Raw genomic sequence first — 20,961 nt, 5'->3', positions numbered from 1 at the left:
GGACCGGAGAGCATCGTTTTTGGGCCAAACATCTGAGTGGTGCTGCTGTGCTTTGCCCAGTGGTCACCACCGGATCTGTTTCGACTTCTGTGGGTAAAGTCTCCATATCTGACTCTGGATCGGATGAGTCGACCTCCCGCATCTCTGAATCGAGGGGTTCCGCCGCCTTGCTGGGTATCAACAGCAGTTGTTCTGGCGGAAGGGGCACTACTGGCCTTGGGAGCCTTGGCCAGTCCTCGGGCACCTGTACAGCTCGGTTTCGGAGATGGTCCACATATCGGTTGGAGTCCTTTCCTTGCAACCGTACAGAATATGAGACTGGCCCAGACCACTTCATTACCGTTCCCTGGATCCAGAATGCTCTGTCTGAATATTTCCGGACGTAAACGGCATTACCCGCTAAAAATTCCCAAATTGGTCTGGTTCGATTTGTTCCTGTTGGTCGCGGATCCTCTTTCGATGTTCAGCAAAATGAGGCTCAACTGTATGCTCAGCCGTCGTCCCATCAAATGTTCTGCGGGCGCTACCCCGGTGGTTGCATGCGCTGTGGTCCTATAGCAAAAAAGGAAACAGGCAAGGCGAGTTTCTGGGGCGCCTGAGGTGTGTTTTCGCATCCCAAGTTTAAACATCTGCACTGCTCATTCGCCAACCCATCAGATAATGGTTGGTAAGGTGCAGTTAGTACATGATGGACCCCATTTTGTTTTAGAAAATTGGTGAACTCCGGACTTGTAAAAGCGGTTTAATTGTCCGATATCAGTAGCTCGGGAGTTCCTGAACACTAAAGGTTTGCCAGAGCCGCTTGGTGTGGCTCATGCTGTCATCAAAGTCATTCGGTGAACATTCATCCATTTTGAATGTGCATCCATGATAATTAGATACATCGCCCCCTTGAAAAGGGCCCGCGATATCCACATGGAGGCGGGACTATAGGTGGCCCGGCCATTACCATGGACGAAATGGAGCTGCTGGGGGTGCTTTTGGTGTTCCAATTAACGTGTACATTGCTTTGCTAACTTTTCAATATCTGTGTCTATTCCAGGCCACCACGCGTACATTGCTTTGCTAACTTTTCAATATCTGTGTCTATTCCAGGCCACCACGCATAGCTTCAGACCATAATGTAATTTTAGAGATGCCCAGGTGTCCGCTGTGGAGGTCTTGCAAGATTGCCTCCTGGCCTCACTTGGGAATCCCACAGTAGGATGCCATCCACCATGCTGAATTTGGCCACTTTTGTGGTGGATCCTGTGGTAGGGCGCAATGCTGGGCCCCACACAACACTATGTGGCGGAACCTGGCTATTAGTTGGTCTGTCCGTGCCGATGCCTTTGTTTGGGCGGCCATCACAGGCAGAGTCTATAAAGTGTAGAGCAGCGATTACCTCGTCTGGCGCTGTTGGCGTACTGGTGGGCAGAGAGGGGGCAGCTGAGGGCATCCGCGTGCAGAATCTTCATCCTTGGTCGATGTTCCAAGATGCACTCGTGCGCTGTCAAGAGCAAAGCACAACGCTGAATGCGGGTGGATGCCACTGGAGAGATTTCCCTATCTTCTTTGAACAAACCTAATACGGGCTAATGGCTCGTATAAGCTGTGAATGATACTGATGGAACCGTTTTACTCCGAAAACCAGCGGCAAACCTTCTTTCGCTATTTGAGCGTAATTTCACTCTGCCAAAGTGCGAGAAGCAAACGTAATGGCCTCTCCGTACCATCGACCATTCAGCGTGCATAGACAGCCCAGATGCCGGAGGGCGAAGCATCACAGGTTGGCAATAAAGGTTTTGAAGCATCAAAGTGAGTCAACAGGTCCGAAGATGAAGTCGTTGTTTTACTTCTATCTGCTGTGGTGGGTCCCAAAATGTTGGCCGTCTTTAACAATTGGTACAGCGGGGCCAACACCGCTGCCAAGTTTGGGATGAACTTGCAGTCATAGTTTATCAGGTCCAAGAAAAAGTGGAGTTCTGTTTGATCCTTTCGTACGGGTGCCTGCCGGATTGCCCATACCTTATCGGGTAAGCCGTTCTTGTCCAGCTGTTATAGTCTGAGCATTTGCACTCTTCATGCTGTAGGCGGACACGACTGCCTCAAATCGATGCAGTACGTTCTTAAGTTTTTCATGTGCTCCCAGTCAGAGGAACCGGTCAGTATTGATTACCAGTGGTAATCCTCGGTAAATATTCTCCATCACTTGTTGAAATATGGCACATGCGGAAGAAAGGCCAAATTGCAGCCTGGTGTACTCATACAAACCCCTGTGTGTTGATGGTTACATATTTCCGCGAGGCCGGGTCCAGAATTAATGAAGATAAGCATGGCTCACGTCAAGCTTGGTGAAAGTACGCCCCTCGCTGAGCCTCACGTATAGATCCTCAATTTGGCTGCTGGATAACGATTCAAAATGGATATATGATTGATTGCCATCTTATAATCTGTACAAAAGCGGACAGAACAAAGAACAAAGAAAAATTACAGCACAGGAACAGGCCCTTCGGCCCTCCAAGCCTGCGCCGATCCAGATCTGTATCCCTCTGCTCCCTGCCCATTCATGTATCTGTCTAGATAAATCTTAAATGACGCTTCGTGCCCACCTCTACCACCTCCGCCGGCAATGCGTTCCAGGCACCCACCACCCTCTGCGTAAAGAACTTTCCACGCATATCTCCCTTAAACGTTTCCCCTCTCACCTTGAACTCGTGACCCCTAGTAATTGAGTCCCCCACTCTGGGAAAAAGCTTGTTGCTATCCATCTATACCTCTCATGATTTTGTAGACCTCAATGAGGCCCCCCCCGTAGACCCCAATGAGAACTGCCAGGCTTCATTACCGGCACGACCAGCTCAGCCTAATCCACAAATTGCACCGGGCAGATGATTCCCAAACGTTCCAGATGGTCCAATTCTGCATCAACCTTTGGTTTCAGTGCATAGCGGACGGGGCGGGCCCAAAAATACCGTGGCTGTGCCGCTGGGTCCACTGGGATCTTGGCAGAGGCTCCCCGGATGGTACCGAGATCGTCTTGGAAGAAGTGTGCCAATACCTCGTCTAGCCCATTGGGGTACATACTGCACACCTGCTGCCAGAGGGGTTTCAGGAAATGTCGGCCCAAGTCTTTCACTACCACGAATGGGAGGTTTGCCGACAGTGCCCCATATTACACGGGGACTTCCAAGGTGCCCGTGATCTCAATGGTTCCCCCGTGTATGTCGCCAGCTGAGCATCGATGTCTCGCAACATCAAAACACATATGCCTGAGCAGATTTGGTCATAAATGCGGCGGTTGATCATAGAAACTGTAGTAATCTGTATATCTGTATGTACACAAGGGGTTAATGGCAAGACACTGCAACTAAGCAATCACTAGAGGGCAGCACTAGATATGTATGCACTAGATATGCACTAGGAAGCAAGGATCACTCTCTTCACAGGAACAGTAGCGAGTGACCAGACACAGACAGCTCAGCACAGGTGTAAATAATCAGAATTACTTCTTTGTCAATCTTGTTCATGTAACATCTGAGAAGTCTTACAACACCAGGTTAAAGTCCAACAGGTTTGTTTCAAACACTAGCTTTCGGAGCACTGCAACTTCCTCAGGTCCACTGCTCCCACCTGAGGAAGGAGCAGTGCTCTGAAAGCTAGTGTTTGAAACAAACCAGTCCAACGCCGGCATCTCCACATCATGTAACATCTAGTTTAAGCATTGGTGAGAGAACAAAGTCACAGTTAATTCATTAACGTTACTCAATAAAGTATTTGCTCCAATTGGAAGATTACGAGTGTTATTCAACATCGAGTTAAGGATCATTCTGTGTAACTGATATTGCACAAGGCAATGCATTACTATCAGAAATAGTCATATAATAAATAGCATATGCCTGAGCAGATTTGGTCATAAATGCGGCGGTTGATCACAGAAACTGCCGCTCCGGTATCAAGCTCCATCTGTATTGGGAAACCGTTGATCCAGGCAATCTCTTGGATGGGTGCCACCCATGGTGCCAAGATAAAGGTGGTGGGCTCCTCCAACTGATCATCTACGAAAGTTTCCACCCTCAGGAACAGTCATCGGGGTCGGGGTGGCGGGTGGGCGGGCTTCCGTACTGGTGACCGTTTCGTCGGCTTCTCCTGGTATCAGTCCATTCGTCCCGTATGTCAGGGGTCTCCGGTATGGGAGACACACAACGTCTCTCACTGGGAAAGTGTTTCCTTTGGTCCTGGTCTCCTGGAGTGAGTCTCCAATGGCAGGAGTCTAGAACTACAGCATGAGAGAGGAGCGTTCCATGCCCAGGTGGATGTCAAACGGTTTACAAACAAAAAAGAAAGAAAAGTACAGCACAGGAACAGGCCCTTCGGCACTCCAAGCCCGTGCCGACCATGCTGCCTGACTTAACTACAATCTTCTACACTTCCTGGGTCCGTATCCCTCTATTCCCATCCTATTCATGTATTTGTCAAGATGCCCCTTAAATGGCACTATCGTCCCTGCTTCCACCACCTCCTCCGGCAGCGAGTTCCAGGCACCCACTACCCTCTGTGTAAAAAACTTGCCTCGTACGTCTACTCTAAACCTTGCCCCTCGCACCTTAAACCTATGCCCCCGAGTAATTGACCCCTCTACCCTGGGGAAAAGCCTCTGACTATCCACTCTGTCTATGCCCCTCACAATTTGGTAGACCTCTATCAAGTCGCCCCTCAATCTCCATCGTTTCAATGAGAACAAACTAAGATTATTCAACCGCTCCTCATAGTTAATGCCCTCCATACCAGGCAACATCCTGGTAAATCTCTTCTGCATCCTCTCTAAAGCCTCCACATCCTTCTGGTAGTGTGGCGACCAGAATTGAACACTATACTCCAAGTGTGGCCTAACTAAGATTCTATACAGCTGCAACATGACTTGCCAATTCTTATACTCAATGCCCCGGCCAATGAAGGCAAGCATGCCGTATGCCTTCTTGACTACCTTCTCCACCTGTGTTGCCCCTTTCAGTGACCTGTGGACCTGTACACCTAGATCTCTCTGACTTTCAATACTCTTGAGGGTTCTACCATTCACTGTATATTCCCTGCCTGCATTAGACCTTCCAAAATGCATTACCTCACATTTGTCTGGATTAAACTCCATCTGCCATCTCTTCACACAAGTCTCCAAACGATCTAAATTCTGCTGTATCCTCTGACAGTCCTCATCGCTATCCGCAATTCCACCAACCTTTGTGTCGTCTGCAAACTTACTAATCAGACCAGTTACATTTTCCTCCAAATCATTTGTATATACTATGGACAGCAAAGGTCCCAGCACTGATCCCTGCAGAACACCACTAGTCACAGCCCTCCAATTAGAAAAGCACCCTTCCATTGCTACTCTCTGCCTTCTATGACCTAGTCAGTTCTGTGTCCATCTTGCCAGCTCAACTCTGATCCCGTGTGACTTCACCTTTTGTACCAGTCTACCATGAGGGACCTTGTCAAAGGCCTTACTGAAGTCCATATAGACAACATCCACTGCCCTACCTGCATCAATCATCTTTGTGACCTCTTCGAAAAACTCTATCAAGTTAGTGAGACACGACCTCCCCTTCACAAAACCATGCTGCCTCTCACTAATACGTCCATTTGCTTCCAAATGGGAGTAGATCCCATTTAGAATGGCCATTCCTCGAAGTTCTTGGACACCACATTCAGCCTCCTCCCGGGTTGCTTTCTTCAGGTCAAGATGCGTCTCTCCCAACAAGCATTGAGTTGCCATATCCCCGGATGCCTCAGATAAGATTGGGCCGAACTCACAGAACTCGGCAGGTTTCCGTAAACGGGCCAGAATTCCCCTTGGTTTTGGGCAGTCGAGCGGAAACAGTGGTCAATTTGCGATGTTTTTGGATCAAAATGATTGCTTACCAGGGTAACTAAGTCCGTAAACCGGCGGGTATCGGGCGAGTCTGGAAAACCTTTGATGGTGCTGTACATCTCTGCATCGCAGACCGCTAGAAGATCACCATCTGTCTGTCGTCCCAGACAATATTGTTCAGTCGAAAAAAATAGCGCATTCCAATTCCTAGTCTCGCCATCAAACGCCTCTAGCTTACCGATAAGTGGCATTCCTGCAGCCTGACAGGAGGCCTCCTGAGGCCAAATCGAGGTGGCCTGGTCCAGAGGAAGTGGTGTCTCCTGCAACTCCACTTTACCCTCATCGCCAGTGTAAAGTCTCAGGCAAGCGACCACTGGGAAGCAACAACTGTAGAAAAAGTTAGATTATTTACTCATATATTTACACCCACTACTGCCTGAAGGGTCTCCCGTTCCCGGTGCACACTTGGCCTGGGGTATTTATGTCCCAGCAGTCTCTGATTTAAGAGGGTGGCTCTGCCCCCCTCATCTGGGTAGATCATATTCAGGTGTGGCCCCAGGGACTTTGAGGGTGCAGATCCCTGGGCCTCCTGTAGGGTTATAAAATCTTGTTCCTACTGTGTGTGCTCGTATGTGAACCGTACCCGGTTATAAGCAAAAAGCAGGAATGTTAATTAAGCATCTCTGCTTCTTTAACCAGCCAGCTCATAAATAACAGGCCAGGTAAGTTCCTTCTGTCCTGTAAGTTTTTCTGATTTTATGAACTCAATTGAATGAACCCTGGAAGATGTGACCCTTTTTAGTATTGATTTATTCAGAATCTATGGCCTGGATTTTCCACACCCGTTCATGCGGGCAGGTACAGCTACAGGAGCGGAAATTATCGCCAGAAGGCCAAAGTCATGTTTCACAATGAGTTCTCAGTAGGAAGCGATTCTGCCCTCTCTCATCAGTGGCGGGCAGAGTTTTCTGATTTTCAACAATGGTAACCTCAATAGAATAAATTAACATATGATGATAGGCCCAAACACCAGAATCATCCCCCCCCCCCCCCCCACCACCCCCCGTCAAAATTCCATCCACGTCGGTGTGATGTCAGAACAACATGAAGCACAGCTAGTCACAGAAGGCTTGAACCTTGTGAACAGTAATCCCACAGGAGCTTGAAGATGAGTGCAGTGATCAACGGGGAAGAGGGTACTGCCAGTTTAATGCCAGGGGATGCACCTAGGTTAAGACTGTTCCCTGGTTTGCTAACTGTGCACTGGGGTGGCCCCTGTGTTTGATTTGATTGTGGGGTGGGTGAATTAGAGGCCACCCGCCAGTGATATACCATGGAACACATGAATGCAAGTTTTTTCGGAATATATGGCAAAAAAAGCAGTCATTATTGTTGGTGGCCTCAGCAATGCTTTTCCCATCCAGATCGCCCATTGCCAACACCGAAAAAAATCAAGGCCTATTTTTCTGGTTGTACAAAATGAAAAAAGTAAAAACACCTCTTCTGGGTCCAATTCCTCTCTTCCTGCTAAATGAGCGCAACAATTTTGCACAACAGCAAGTGAATCCCACAAGCGACTTTAAATACCCAGTTGCCTGCTTTCCATCAAGACAACTGGGCAAAATTAGTGACAGCTGAAAACTCTGTCCAATAATGATGATTAAACACATGGGGATTGCTGCATAAAGCAGCTTGAAAGCAGCTGATTTGCAATGATAATAATTGTGCTAATGTATTTAAGACAAGGCACTAAACCTTTAATAGACTTGCATGTCAACATTTTAGGGATTCTTGATCTGGTGTACTTAGGTTGGTTTAATCTGTATTCCAGCATATGACTTCTCAAGGGCTTACTGATGAAACACGAACATCCAAAACCAAGTATTTGAAATAAAACATCATTCAGCCAGCATTACTGGAAAATATTGAATTCATTAAAGTGTTGAGGAACTAAATATTTTGCTTCTGTCTCTCAACTTTAACTGAAAATAATTTCAATAAAAATGTTATTTCTTACCACCAGCATCCAAAATCCTTTTCCCAAAATCATTCCTGTAAAATAAATACGTCAAAGTTATTCAGAATATATTAAAAGCTCAAGAGTAAATTTCACAGCTCTCACCTTTGCACAATCTGGAAATGGGAATGGGAGGCAAGGCTCCCAGCTCAACAGGAGTATCGTGTTGTGTAATGTGATGATCAGCCTGCCTAAATTGTGGTGCTCCTGATTTTCAAAGAAAAAGTGAGCACAGGTAGGCCTATGCTGGGATGTTGCCTCCCTGGTGCCAGGATCAAGAATGTCAATGAGCAGCTACAGGACATTCTGAAGGGGGAGGATGAACATCAAGAAGTCATGGTCCATGTTGGTACCAGTGACACAGGTAAAGAGGTTGATTAGATCCTGCAAGCAAAATATAGGAAGCTAACAAATAAATTAAAAATCAGGTTCTGGAGGATAGCGATCGCAGGATTACTTCCAGTGTTACATGAAGTTGATAAGAGAAAGGTAAAACTACAAGAAGTATAATGGTTAATGGGAACCAAAGCAGCAAGTCAGCATGTGAGGCGAAGGTAGAGGTTAATAGAATGAACAGGCAGGACCAGTCTAACGACTACGGAGGGAAGAGAAATGTAAAAAAAATCAAAATATAAGGTGACTGTGGGAGTGAAAGTTGGGGATGAGGCGGAGGTCACCAGAGATTAATGAAGGAGGTCGGAATGTGTGAAAAGCATAATGCACAAGAAAAGACAAATCAGTAGCACATGTTTAAAAACCTTGTACACAAATGCACTCAGTGTTCGGAATAAGGTCAAAGAGCTGACGGCACAAACAGATGATTTGATGGGGATTATTGAAACATGGTTCCAGAGTTGAATGTCCAAGGGTACTCAGTATTCCAAAAGGATAGGCACGATGGAACAGGTGGAGATGCATTAATGGTTAAAGGTGACATCAAGGCTGTATTAAGAAATTATGAGGGCCAAAATGTTGAATTAAGCTGGGTGTAAATTGAAAACAAGGGAAAAAAACTCCTTGGCAGGAATCATTTACAGGTCTCCGAGCAATACTTCCAAAGTGGGGCATAGTATAAACCAAGAAATAATGAGGGTTTATGAGAAAGATAAATTTCTCATAAACGGTAATCATGGGTGATTGTAATATGCATATTGACTGGACTAATCAAACTTGAGGGCGAATTCATGGCATGTATTTCTTAGAGAAATATATTTTGGAGCCAACCAAGGAGCAGGCTATTTTAGTTTTAATATTATCTAATGAAGAAAGGTTAACAAATAGTTTTGTTGTTAAGAAAACTGTTGAAAGGAGTAATCATAGCATCAATGAAGAGTGCCAGTAGCAGCATCAGGCATACCGAAAAATGCATGTAAAAATGGTACTGCAATTATCATGGGGGATTTTAATCTACATGTCGATTGGTCAAACCAGGTCGGTCAGGGCAGCCTTGAGGAAAAGTTCATAGAATGTATCCGCGATAGTTTCCTCAAACAGTAGGTAATGAAACCTACGAGGGAGCAAACGATCCTATATCTGGTCTTGTGTAATGAGACAGGAATAATTATAGTTAATTATTCCTGTCTCATAGTTAGGGATCCTCTCGGAAGGAGCGATTATGTATGGCTGAATTTAAAATGCAGATGGAGTGTGAGAAAGTAAAACCCAATGCCAGTGTCTTGTGCTTGAACAAAGGAGACTACAATGGGATGAGGGAGGAGTTGGCTAGGGTAGATTGGGAGCCAAGACTTTGCGGTGGGACAGTTGAGGAACAGTGGAGATCTTTCAAAGAGACTTTTCACAGTGCTCAGAAAAAGTATATACCAGTGAAAAGGAAGAACTGTAGGAAAAAGGATAATCGGCCATGGATATCTGAGGAAATGAAGTAGGGTATCAATTGGAAGAAAAGGCATACAAAATGGCAAAGATTAGTGGGAAACAAGAGGATTGGGAAATCTTTAAAAGTCAACAGAAAGTCACTAAAAATGCTATAAAGAAAAGTAAGATAGATTATGAGAGTAAACTAGCTCAGAATATAAAAAGATAGCAACCATTACTACAAATATATAAAACGCTAAACAGTAGCTAAGGTAAGCATTGATCCGTTAGAGGATAAGAAGGGGGATTTAATAATGGTAAATGAGGAAATGGTTGAGGTATTTTGTGTCGGTCTTCACAGGGGAAGACACAAATAACATGCCATTAATTGTTGGCAAGGAGGCGATGGCGGGTGGGGACCTGGAAGCGATCATTATCACTAAAGAGGTAATGTTGGGCAACCGAATGAGGCTAAAGTTGGACAAGTCTTCTGGCCCTGAAGAAAATCCACCCCAGGGTACTAAAAGAGGTGACGGGGGAAATAGCATATGCATTTGTGGTAATTTACCAAAATTCGCTGGATTCAGGGGCGGTTCTGACAGATTGTAAAACAGCAAATGTGACACAATTGTTTAAAAAAGAATGTAGACGACTTCCGGGTGCGGCGATGACCAGCTAAGTCGCACGTTTCGGCAGCTCCCGGTGGAACGGACTTTTGGGCTCTTAATAAGAGCCCCAACAGCAATTTTAACGGCTAAAAGCACTGTGCGGTAAACCAGAAGGGAATCCCCCCTGGATACAGATGGAAAAAGGAGAGGAAAGTGGCCGGATTGCGATGGATCCTTTAGAGCAGCGGCAAGGAAGGCAAGCAAAAACCAAGATGGCGTCGGAAGGTGGTAGTTTAATATGGGGCCCTGAACAACACGAGTTTTTAAAACGCTGCGTGGAAGAGCTTAAAAAGATGAAGAAGGAGCTGTTGGCCCCGATATTACAGGCGATTGAAGGGCTAAAAGATGAGCAAAAGACCCAGGAGCGGGAGCTTCGGGTCGTGAAGGCAAAGGCTGCCGAGAACGAGGACGATATACAGGGCCTGGTGGTGAAGACGGAGATGCACGAGGCACACCATAAACGATGTGTGGAAAGGCTGGAGGTGCTGGAGAATAATGCGAGGAGGAAGAATGTAAGGATTCTTGGTCTTCCTGAAGGTGCAAAAGGGGCGGACGTCGGGGCATATGTGAGCACGATACTGCACTCGTTAATGGGAGCGGAGGCCCCGACGGGTCCGTTGGAGGTGGAGGGAGCATACCGAGTGATGGCGCGAGGACCGAGAGCAGGAGAAATTCCCAGAGCCATAGTGGTGAGATTCCTCCGTTTTAAGGACAGAGAGATGGTCCTCAGATGGGCAAAGAAAACTCGGAGCAGTAGGTGGGAGAATGCGGTGATCCGCGTATATCAAGACTGGAGTGCGGAGGTGGCGAGAAGAAGGGCGAGCTTTAATCGGGCCAAGGCGGTGCTTCATAAAAAGATTAAATTTGGAATGCTGCAGCCGGCAAGACTGTGGGTCACATATCAAGGGAAGCACCACTACTTTGAAACGGCGGATGAGGCGTGGACATTTATTGTTGAAGAGAAATTGGAATAAGCGGGTTATTAAAAAAGAACATTTGAGACAAAGTGGTGGGGCGAATATGGGGGGCGAAGAGGGGGGAAAAAGGGGGGAGAGATGATTTTTATGTTGTTAATCCTGCGACCCGGTAACTTTTCTCTCTTCCACAGGTTGTGGGGGAGGGAGGAAGGGAGGTGGAGGAGCTGGGGGCGTTGGCCATTGGGGGCGGGGCCAAAAGGGAAGCGCGGGCTTTGTTCCCGCGCTATGATAATTATGGCGGGAATAGGGAAGCAGGAAGGAGGGGGCGTCGCACGGTGCGAGCCGAGGTCACGGGGGGAAGCCGAGGTCGGCTAGAGTTTGCTGACTTCTGGGAGCAACATGGGGGGTGTAACTACGCTAGTGGGGGATCTAGCAGGGGGGGTGGGAGGGGGGATTTACTGGGTTGCTGCTGCTGGGGAGAAGGGGGAGCTAGTATGGGGTGGGGTGGGCGGGACAGGAGGGCACCGCCTGGGGAAGACACAGCTGCGTGGGAACCGGGTGAGGAGCTGGATAAAAGGGGATGGCTAATCGACAAGGGGGGGGGGGGTAAAGAGCCCCCCAACCCGGCTGATCACGTGGAATGTGAGAGGGCTGAACGGGCCGATAAAGAGGGCACGGGTACTCGCACACCTTGAGAAACTTAAGGCAGATGTCGTTATGTTACAGGAGACGCATTTGAAACTGATAGACCAGGTTAGACGACGCAAAGGATGGGTGGGGCAGGTGTTTCATTCGGGGCTAGATGCGAAAAATAGGGGGGGTGGCTATACTAGTGGGGAAGCGGGTAATGTTTGAGGCAAAGACCATAGTGGCGGATAGTGGGGGCAGATACGTGATGGTGAGTGGCAAATTACAGGGGGAGGCGGTGGTCTTAGTGAACGTATATGCCCCGAACTGGGATGATGCCAACTTTATGAGGCGCATGTTAGGACGTATCCCGGACCGAGAGGTGGGGAAGTTGGTAATGGGTGGAGATTTTAACACGGTGCTGGAACCAGGGCTGGACAGATCGAGGTCCAGGACTGGAAGGAGGCCGGCAGCAGCCAAGGTGCTTAAAGACTTTATGGAGCAGATGGGAGGAGTAGAGCCATGGAGATTTAGCAGACATAGGAGTAAGGAGTTTTTGTTTTTCTCCTGTGTCCACAAAGTTTATTCGCGAATAGACTTTTTTGTTTTGGGAAGGGCGTTGATCCCGAAGGTGAGGGGGACGGAGTATACGGCTATAGCTATTTCGGATCACGCTCCACACTGGGTGGACTTGGAGATAGGGGAGGAAAAAGAACGGCGTCCACCCTGGAGAATGGACATGGGACTAATGGCGGATGAGGGGGTGTGTCTAAGGGTGAGGGGGTGTATTGAAAAGTACTTGGAACTCAATGATAATGGGGAGGTCCAGGTGGGAGTGGTCTGGGAGGCGCTGAAGGCAGTGGTTAGAGGGGAGCTGATATCAATAAGGGCACATAAAGGAAAGCAGGAGAGTAGGGAACGGGAGCGGTTGCTGCAAGAACTTCTGAGGATGGACAGGCAATATGCGGAGGCACCGGAGGAGGGACTGTACAGGGAAAGGCAAAGGCTACACGTAGAATTTGAGTTGCTGACAACGGGTCCTGCAGAGGCACAGCGGAGGAAGGCACAGGGTGTACAGTACGAATATGGGGAGAAGGCAAGCAGGTTGCTGGCCCACCAATTGAGGAAAAGGGGAGCAGCGAGGGAAATAGGGGGAGTGAGGGATGAGGAGGGAGAGATGGAGCGGGGAGCGGAGAGAGTGAATGGAGTGTTCAAGGCATTCTATGAAAGATTATATGAAGCTCAGCCCCCGGATGGGAAGGAGAGAATTATGTGTTTTCTGGACCAGCTGGAATTTCCTAAGGTGGAGGAGCAGGAGAGGGTGGGACTGGGAGCACAGATCGAAATGGAGGAACTAGTGAAAGGAATTAGGAGCATGCAGGCGGGGAAGGCCCCGGGACCGGATGGATTCCCAGTTGAATTTTACAGGAAATATGTGGACTTGCTCGCCCCCCTACTGATGAGAACCTTTAATGAGGCGAGGGAAAGGGGACAGCTGCCCTATGTCAGAGGCAACGATATCGCTTCTCCTAAAGAAGGAAAAAGACCCGCTGCAATGCGGGTCCTATAGGCCTATTTCCCTCCTGAACGTAGACGCTAAGATTCTGGCCAAGGTAATTGGCAATGAGGATAGAGGATTGTGTCCCGGGGGTGGTCCATGAGGACCAAACTGGGTTTGTGAAGGGGAGACAGCTGAATACGAATATACGGAGGCTGCTAGGGGTAATGATGATGCCCCCACCAGAGGGGGAAGCGGAGATAGTGGTGGCGATGGATGCCGAGAAAGCATTTGATAGAGTGGAGTGGGATTATTTGTGGGAGGTGTTGAGGAGATTTGGCTTTGGAGATGAGTATATTAGATGGGTACAGCTGCTGTATAGGGCCCCGATGGCGAGCGTGGTCACGAATGGACGGGGGTCTGCGTATTTTCGGCTCCATAGAGGGACGAGGCAGGGATGTCCTCTGTCCCCATTATTGTTTGCACTGGCGATTGAGCCCCTGGCAATAGCATTGAGGGGGTTCCAGGAAGTGGAGGGGAGTACTCAGGGGAGGAGAAGAACACCGGGTATCTCTGTATGCGGACGATTTGTTGTTGTATGTGGCGGACCCGGCGGAGGGGATGCCAGAGATAATGCGGATACTTGGGGAGTTTGGAGAATTTTCAGGATATAAACTGAACATGGGGAAAAGTGAGTTGTTTGTGGTGCATCCAGGGGAGCAGAGCAGAGAAATAGAGGACTTACCGCTGAGGAAGGTAACAAGGGACTTTCGCTACTTGGGGATCCAGATAGCCAAGAATTGGGGTACATTGCATAGGTTAAATTTAACGCGGTTGGTGGAACAGATGGAGGAGGACTTCAAGAGATGGGACATGGTATCCCTGTCACTGGCAGGGAGGGTGCAGGCGGTTAAAATGGTGGTCCTCCCGAGATTCCTCTTTGTGTTTCAGTGCCTTCCGGTGGTGATCACGAAGGCTTTTTTCAAAAGGATTGAGAAGAGTATCATGAGTTTTGTGTGGGCCGGGAAGACCCCGAGAGTGAGGAAGGGATTTTTGCAGCGTAGTAGGGATGGGGGGGTGCTGGCGCTACCGAGTCTGAGTGAGTACTACTGGGCCGCCAACATCTCAATGGTATGTAAGTGGATGGGAGAAGAGGAGGGAGCGGCGTGGAAGAGATTGGAGAGGGCGTCCTGCAGGGGGACTAGCCTACAAGCTATGGTGACGGCGCCGTTGCCGTTCTCACCGAAGAAATACACCACAAGCCCGGTGGTGGTGGCTACTCTGAAAATTTGGGGGCAGTGGAGACGGCATAGGGGAAAGACGGGAGCCTCGGTGTGGTCCCCGATAAGAAATAACCATAGGTTTGCTCCGGGGAGAATGGATGGGGGATTTGGAACATGGCAAAGAGCAGGAGTAACACAATTGAGAGATCTGTTTGTAGATGGGACGTTTGCAAGTCTGGGAGCGCTGACTGAAAAATATGGGTTGCCCCAAGGGAATGCATTCCAGTATATGCAACTGAGGGCTTTTGCGAGGCAACAGGTGAGGGAATTCCCGCAGCTCCCGACGCAGGAGGTGCAGGATAGAGTGATCTCGAAGACATGGGTGGGGTACGGTAAGGTATCAGACATATATAGGGAAATGAGGGACGAGGGGGAGATTATGGTAGATGAGCTGAAAGGGAAATGGGAAGAAAAGCTGGGGGAGGAGATTGAGGAGGGGCTGTGGGCCGATGCCCTAAGTAGGGTAAACTCATCGTCCTCGTGTGCCAGGCTAAGCCTGATACAATTTAAGGTGTTACACAGGGCGCATATGACTGGAGCACGGCTCAGTAAATTTTTTGGAGTAGAGGATAGGTGTGCGAGATGCTCGAGAAGCCCAGCGAATCACACCCACATGTTCTGGTCATGTCCGGCACTACAGGGGTTTTGGGTGGGGGTGACAAAGGTGCTTTCGAAGGTGGTGGGGGTCCAGGTCGAACCAAGCTGGGGGTTGGCTATATTCGGGGTTGCAGAAGAGCCGGGAGTGCAGGAGGCGAAAGAGGCTGATGTTTTGGCCTTTGCGTCCCTAGTAGCCCGGCGCAGGATACTGTTGATGTGGAAGGAAGCCAAGGGTGTGGAGACCTGGAGAAATGACATGGCAGGGTTTATAAAGCTGGAACGGATTAAGTTCGCCCTAAGGGGATCGGCTCAAGGGTTCACCAGGCGGTGGCAACCGTTCGTCGAATACCTCACAGAAAGATAGAGGGAATGGAAAAGAAGAAGACAGCAGCAGCAACCCAGGGGGGGAGGGGGGGGGGGTGGGAGAGGAACCAGAAGGACTCTCAGGGATGTTAGTGTATAAGTATAATATGTATAGGTTGTTGTTATAGGTAATTGTATACTGGACTGCTGAATTGTATTTTTGGAGAGTATTTATTTTGGACAAGGTAGTTGCCATTTAGTTTTGTTTTGTTTTTTAATTTTGATGTTGTTTATATATTATTTATTTCTTGTTTAAAAAACTGGCCATTGTTATTTATATTGTTATATTACTGTGTAAAAGATACACAATGTACACAAAGATACTCTTGTTCAAGGATCAGCTACTGCGTGTTCTTGATAAGTATGTACCGGTCAGGCAGGGAGGAAGGTGCCGAGCGAGGGAACCATGGTTTACCAAAGAAGTGGAATCTCTTGTTAAGAGGAAGAAGGAGGCCTATGTGAAGATGAGGTGTGAAGTTTCAGTTGGGGCGATGGATAGTTACAAGGTAGCGAGGAAGGATCTAAAGAGAGAGCTAAGACGAGCAAGGAGGGGACATGAGAAGTATTTGGCAGGAAGGATCAAGGAAAACCCAAAAGCTTTCTATAGGTATGTCAGGAATAAGCGAATGACTAGGGAAAGAGTAGGACCAGTCAAGGACAGGGATGGGAAGTTGTGTGTAGAGTCTGAAGAGATAGGCGAGATACTAAATGAATATTTTTCGTCAGTATTCACTCAGGAAAAAGATAATGTTGTGGAGGAGAATGCTGAGCTCCAGGTAAATAGGTTAGATGACATTGAGGTACGTAGGGAAGAGGTGTTGGCAATTCTGGACAGGCTGAAAATAGATAAGTCCCCGGGACCTGATGGGATTTATCCTAGGATTCTCTGGGAGGCCAGGGAAGAGATTGCTGGACCATTGGCTTTGATTTTTATGTCATCATTGGCTACAGGAATAGTGCCAGAGGACTGGAGAATAGCAAATGTGGTCCCTTTGTTCAAAAAGGGGAGCAGAGACAACCCCGGCAACTATAGACCGGTGAGCCTCACGTCTGTAGTGGGTAAAGTCTTGGAGGGGATTATAAGAGACAAGATTTATAATCATCTAGATAGGAATAATATGATCAGGGATAGTCAGCATGGCTTTGTGAAGGGTAGGTCATGCCTCACAAACCTTATCGAGTTCTTTGAGAAGGTGACTGAACAGGTAGACGAGGGTAGAGCAGTTGATGTGGTGTATATGGATTTCAGCAAAGCGTTTGATAAGGTTCCCCACGGTAGGCTATTGCAGAAAATACGGAGGCTGGGGATTGAGGGTGATTTAGAGATGTGGATCAGAAATTGGCTAGCTGAAAGAAGACAGAGGGTGGTGGTTGATGGGAAATGTTCAGAATGGAGTACAGTCACAAGTGGAGTACCACAAGGATCTGTTCTGGGGCCGTTGCTGTTTGTCATTTTTATCAATGACCTAGAGGAAGGCGCAGAAGGGTGGGTGAGTAAATTTGCAGACGATACTAAAGTCGGTGGTGTTGCCGATAGGGTGGAAGGAAGTAGCAGGTTACAGAGGGATATAGATAAGCTGCAGAGCTGGGCTGAGAGGTGGCAAATTGAGTTTAATGTAGAGAAGTGTGAGGTGATTCACTTTGGAAGGAATAACAGGAATGTGGAATATTTGGCTAATGGAAAAGTTCTTGAAAGTGTGGATGAGCAGAGGGATCTAGGTGTCCATGTACATAGATCCCTGAAAGTTGCCACAGGTTGGTAGGGTGGTGAAGAAGGCCTATGGAGTGTTGGCCTTTATTGGTAGAGGGATTGAGTTCCGGAGTCAGGAGGTCATGTTGCAGCTGTACAGAACTCTGGTACGGCCGCATTTGGAGTATTGCGTACAGTTCTGGTCACCGCATTATAGGAAGGACGTGGAGGCTTTGGAGCGGGTGCAGAGGAGATTTACCAGGATGTTGCCTGGTATGGAGGGAAAATCTTATGAGGAAAGGCTGATGGACTCGAGGTTGTTTTCGTTGGAGAGAAGAAGGTTAAGAGGAGACTTAATAGAGGCATACAAAATGATTAGGGGGTTGGATAGGGTGGACAGTGAGAGCCTTCTCCCGCGGATGGAAATGGCTGGCACGAGGGGACATAACTTTAAACTGAGGGGTAATAGATATAGGACAGAGGTCAGAGGTAGGTTCTTTACGCAAAGAGTAGTGAGGCCGTGGAATGCCCTACCTGCTACAGTAGTGAACTCGCTAACATTGAGGGCATTTAAAAGTTTATTGGATAAACATATGGATGATAATGGTATAGTGTAGGTTAGATGGCTTTTGTTTCGGTGCAACATCGTGGGCCGAAGGGCCTGTACTGCGCTGTATTGTTCTATGTTCTATGTTATGGTTGGCCAAAAATTTTGAATAAAATATATATTTTTTAAAAAAGAATGTAGACAAAAGGCGGGTAACCATAGGCCAGTTAGCTTAACTTCTGGTTTAGGACACTGGGCTAAATAGCTGGCTTTTAAAGCAGACCAAGGCAGGCCCGCAGCACGATTCAATTCCCGTACCAGCCTCCCTGAACAGGCGCTGGAATGTGGCGACTAGGGGCTTTTCACAGTAACTTCATTTGAAGCCTACTTGTGACAATAAGCGATTTTCATTTCATTTCTGTATTGGGGAAAATGCTTGAATCTATTGTTAAGGAAGAAATAGTGAGGCATCTGGATAGAAATTGTCCCATTGGGAAGACGCAGCATTGATTCATGAAAGGGAGTTTGACTAGTTTAGTGGAATTCTTTGAGGACATTACGAGCGCGGTGGACAACAGGGAACCAGTGGATGTGGTGTATCTGGATTTCCAGAAGGCATTCGACAAAGTGCCACACAAAAGGCTGCTGCATCAGATAAAGGTGCATGGCGTTACGGGTGTAGAGGATTAGTTTACTGACAGAAAGCAAAGAGTGGGAATAAATGGGTGTTTTTCTGGTTTGTGATCAGTGGCTAGTGGTGTGTCTCAGGGATCAGTGTTGGGTCCGCAATTGTTTACAATTTACGTAGATGATCTGGAGTTGTGGACCAAGTGTAATTGGTGGGATATCGGGGATATGGTGCACGGGCCGGAGAGTGGAGCTGAGTCCACAAAGATCAGCCATGATCTCATTGAATGGCGGAGCAGGCTCGAGGGGCCAGGTGGCCTACTCCTGTTCCTAGTTCTTATGTAATGTGTCCAAGTTCGCAGATGACAATAAGATGAGTGGTAGAGCCAAGTGTGCTGAGAACACTGAAAGTCTGCAGAGCGATAGAGGTAGTTTAAGTGAGTGGCCAAGTGTCTGGCAGATGGAGTTCAACCTGAGGAAGGAGCTGCGCTCCGAAAGCTAGTGATTCGAAACAAACCTGTTGGACTTTAACCTGGTGTTGTAAGACTTCTTACTGTGCCCACCGCAGTCCAATGCCAGCATCTCCAAATCATGGATAAATGTAAGGTCGTCCATTTTGGTAAGGAATAACAGCAAAATGGACTCTTATAATCATAGAATAGAATCATAGAATTCCTGCAGTGCAGAAGGAGGTCATTCGGCCCATCAAGTCTGCACCGACCATTTGAAACACCACCCTACACAGACCCAATTCCTGCCCTATGCCTGTACCACCTAAACGGTATTTGAATCGTAAAAAATTGCAGCATGTAGAAGCCAGGTATTTCGAATACAACTAGTATAGGTAAAAGATAGCTGTTTAAGCATAAATATTAAGCCCTAGTTTTAAATACTCATTTAAAAATGAGAATTTTAGCACACATAAATTCAGGTCTTCAATAGATACATGAAACAGCATAAAATTCCATCATAGATTATGACAGCACAGTTGCAAGACAATTTGACACTGCTTGTCAAGGACAAGGACTGAGTTCCATGGCAACGAGGTGGCAGGAGTCCAATGCAGTTTGTAAGAGCATTGAATTATATATATATTTCACTCATTCTTTCTCGATATGAAGTCTCCATTGTTACATTAGCCAAGCTAGCTTAAAACCAGTCTATTGCTGGTAAAGATGAGCAGAATATCACATTCCATAACATGTCGACATGAAACAATTAAAAGCTGATGTTGCACATTGAAGATGGACGGCTTGCCATCAAATCAAATGTGTTTGAGTCTAACCCAAACCAATTAGGATTATATTGGGGTGTGATTAGATGACTTAAGACAGATATGAAAGTGTATAACTGAAAAGTTTCCGCCCGCCATTTTAGAGATGTCTTTTGGGGGTTCTGTCTTTGATTCTGTCAGTCTGTTTTGTACTTTGAGTTTGAGTTTAGCTGAAGATTAGCTCTCTCTCTCTTCATGTTTCATTTCCAGACTTTGACCTTTTAAAAGTTACTTTTGAGCTGTCTGCCGAAGAAAAAAAGTTAATGTCTGTAATTCTCTGAAAGCTTCGAATTATCTACGAATTGCTTTTTAAATGACTTTCAAATTGTAATCAAGCAACTACAAATAAAACAATTCTTTTTGGCACCAGAGAAGTTTTAACTTAAATTTGTGCTGAGTCCCAGTATTCGCAAAGTGCTACTGGTAACCGAATAGTGGAAATGATATAAATTCCTTCAACTTTACAGTCGAATAATACTAGGAATCCAATAACTTGGCATAGTCCAAAAATATTACAAATCTTACAACTTGTCGTATTGCGCCAGGACTTTGATTCATCACTAAGCTTCCCCCAACTTGGCGTAGTTCGGCAAGTTAATTCCCTTCAAATTAAAGATTCTAACAGGGACCTGGGTATCCTTGTGCATGAATCGTAAAACATTGGTGCAGCAAGTAATTAAGGCGGCAAATGGAATTTTGTCCTTCACTGCTAGAGGGATAGAGTTCAAAAGTAGGGAGATTATGTTGCAGCTGTATAGCGTGCTGGTGAGGGCACAACTGGAGTACTGGATACAGTTTTGGTCTCCTCACTTGAGAAAGGATGTACTGGCACTGGAGAGTGTGCAGAGGAGATTCACTAGTTGATTCCGGAGTTGAGAGAATTAGCTTATGAGGAGAGACTAAGTAGACTGGGACTATACTCATTGCAATTTAGAAGAATGAGGGGATATCTGATAGAAACATATAAAATTCTGAAGGGAATAGATAGAATAGAAGCAGGGAGGTTGTTTCTACTGGCGGGTGAAACTAGAACTAGGGGTCATAGCCTCAAAATAAGGGGGACCAGATTTACGACTGAGTTGTGGAGGAACTTCTTCACCCAAAGGGTCGTGTGTGAATCTGTGGAATTCCCTGCCCAGTGAATCAGTTGAGGATACCTCATTAAACGTTTTTAAGGCAAAGGTAGATAGA

The 20,961-nt window shown here is 47.0% G+C and overlaps 1 protein-coding gene across 1 annotated transcript in view; it reads right to left on the bottom strand.

The window, feature by feature from the left end:
• Positions 1-20,961, bottom strand: part of LOC140428891 (synaptonemal complex protein 2-like) — a 573,438-nt gene that overhangs the window by 384,810 nt on the left and 167,667 nt on the right. The window contains exon 5 of the mRNA XM_072515538.1: positions 7,866-7,900. Within this exon, the coding sequence (XP_072371639.1) occupies positions 7,866-7,900 (35 nt within the window). The remainder of the gene's footprint in view (positions 1-7,865; positions 7,901-20,961) is intronic.

Source organism: Scyliorhinus torazame, chromosome 8 (assembly GCF_047496885.1).
Source record: "Scyliorhinus torazame isolate Kashiwa2021f chromosome 8, sScyTor2.1, whole genome shotgun sequence".
NCBI classification, from domain to species: Eukaryota; Metazoa; Chordata; class Chondrichthyes; order Carcharhiniformes; family Scyliorhinidae; genus Scyliorhinus; species Scyliorhinus torazame.
This window is presented reverse-complemented; position numbering and strand designations above follow the sequence as displayed.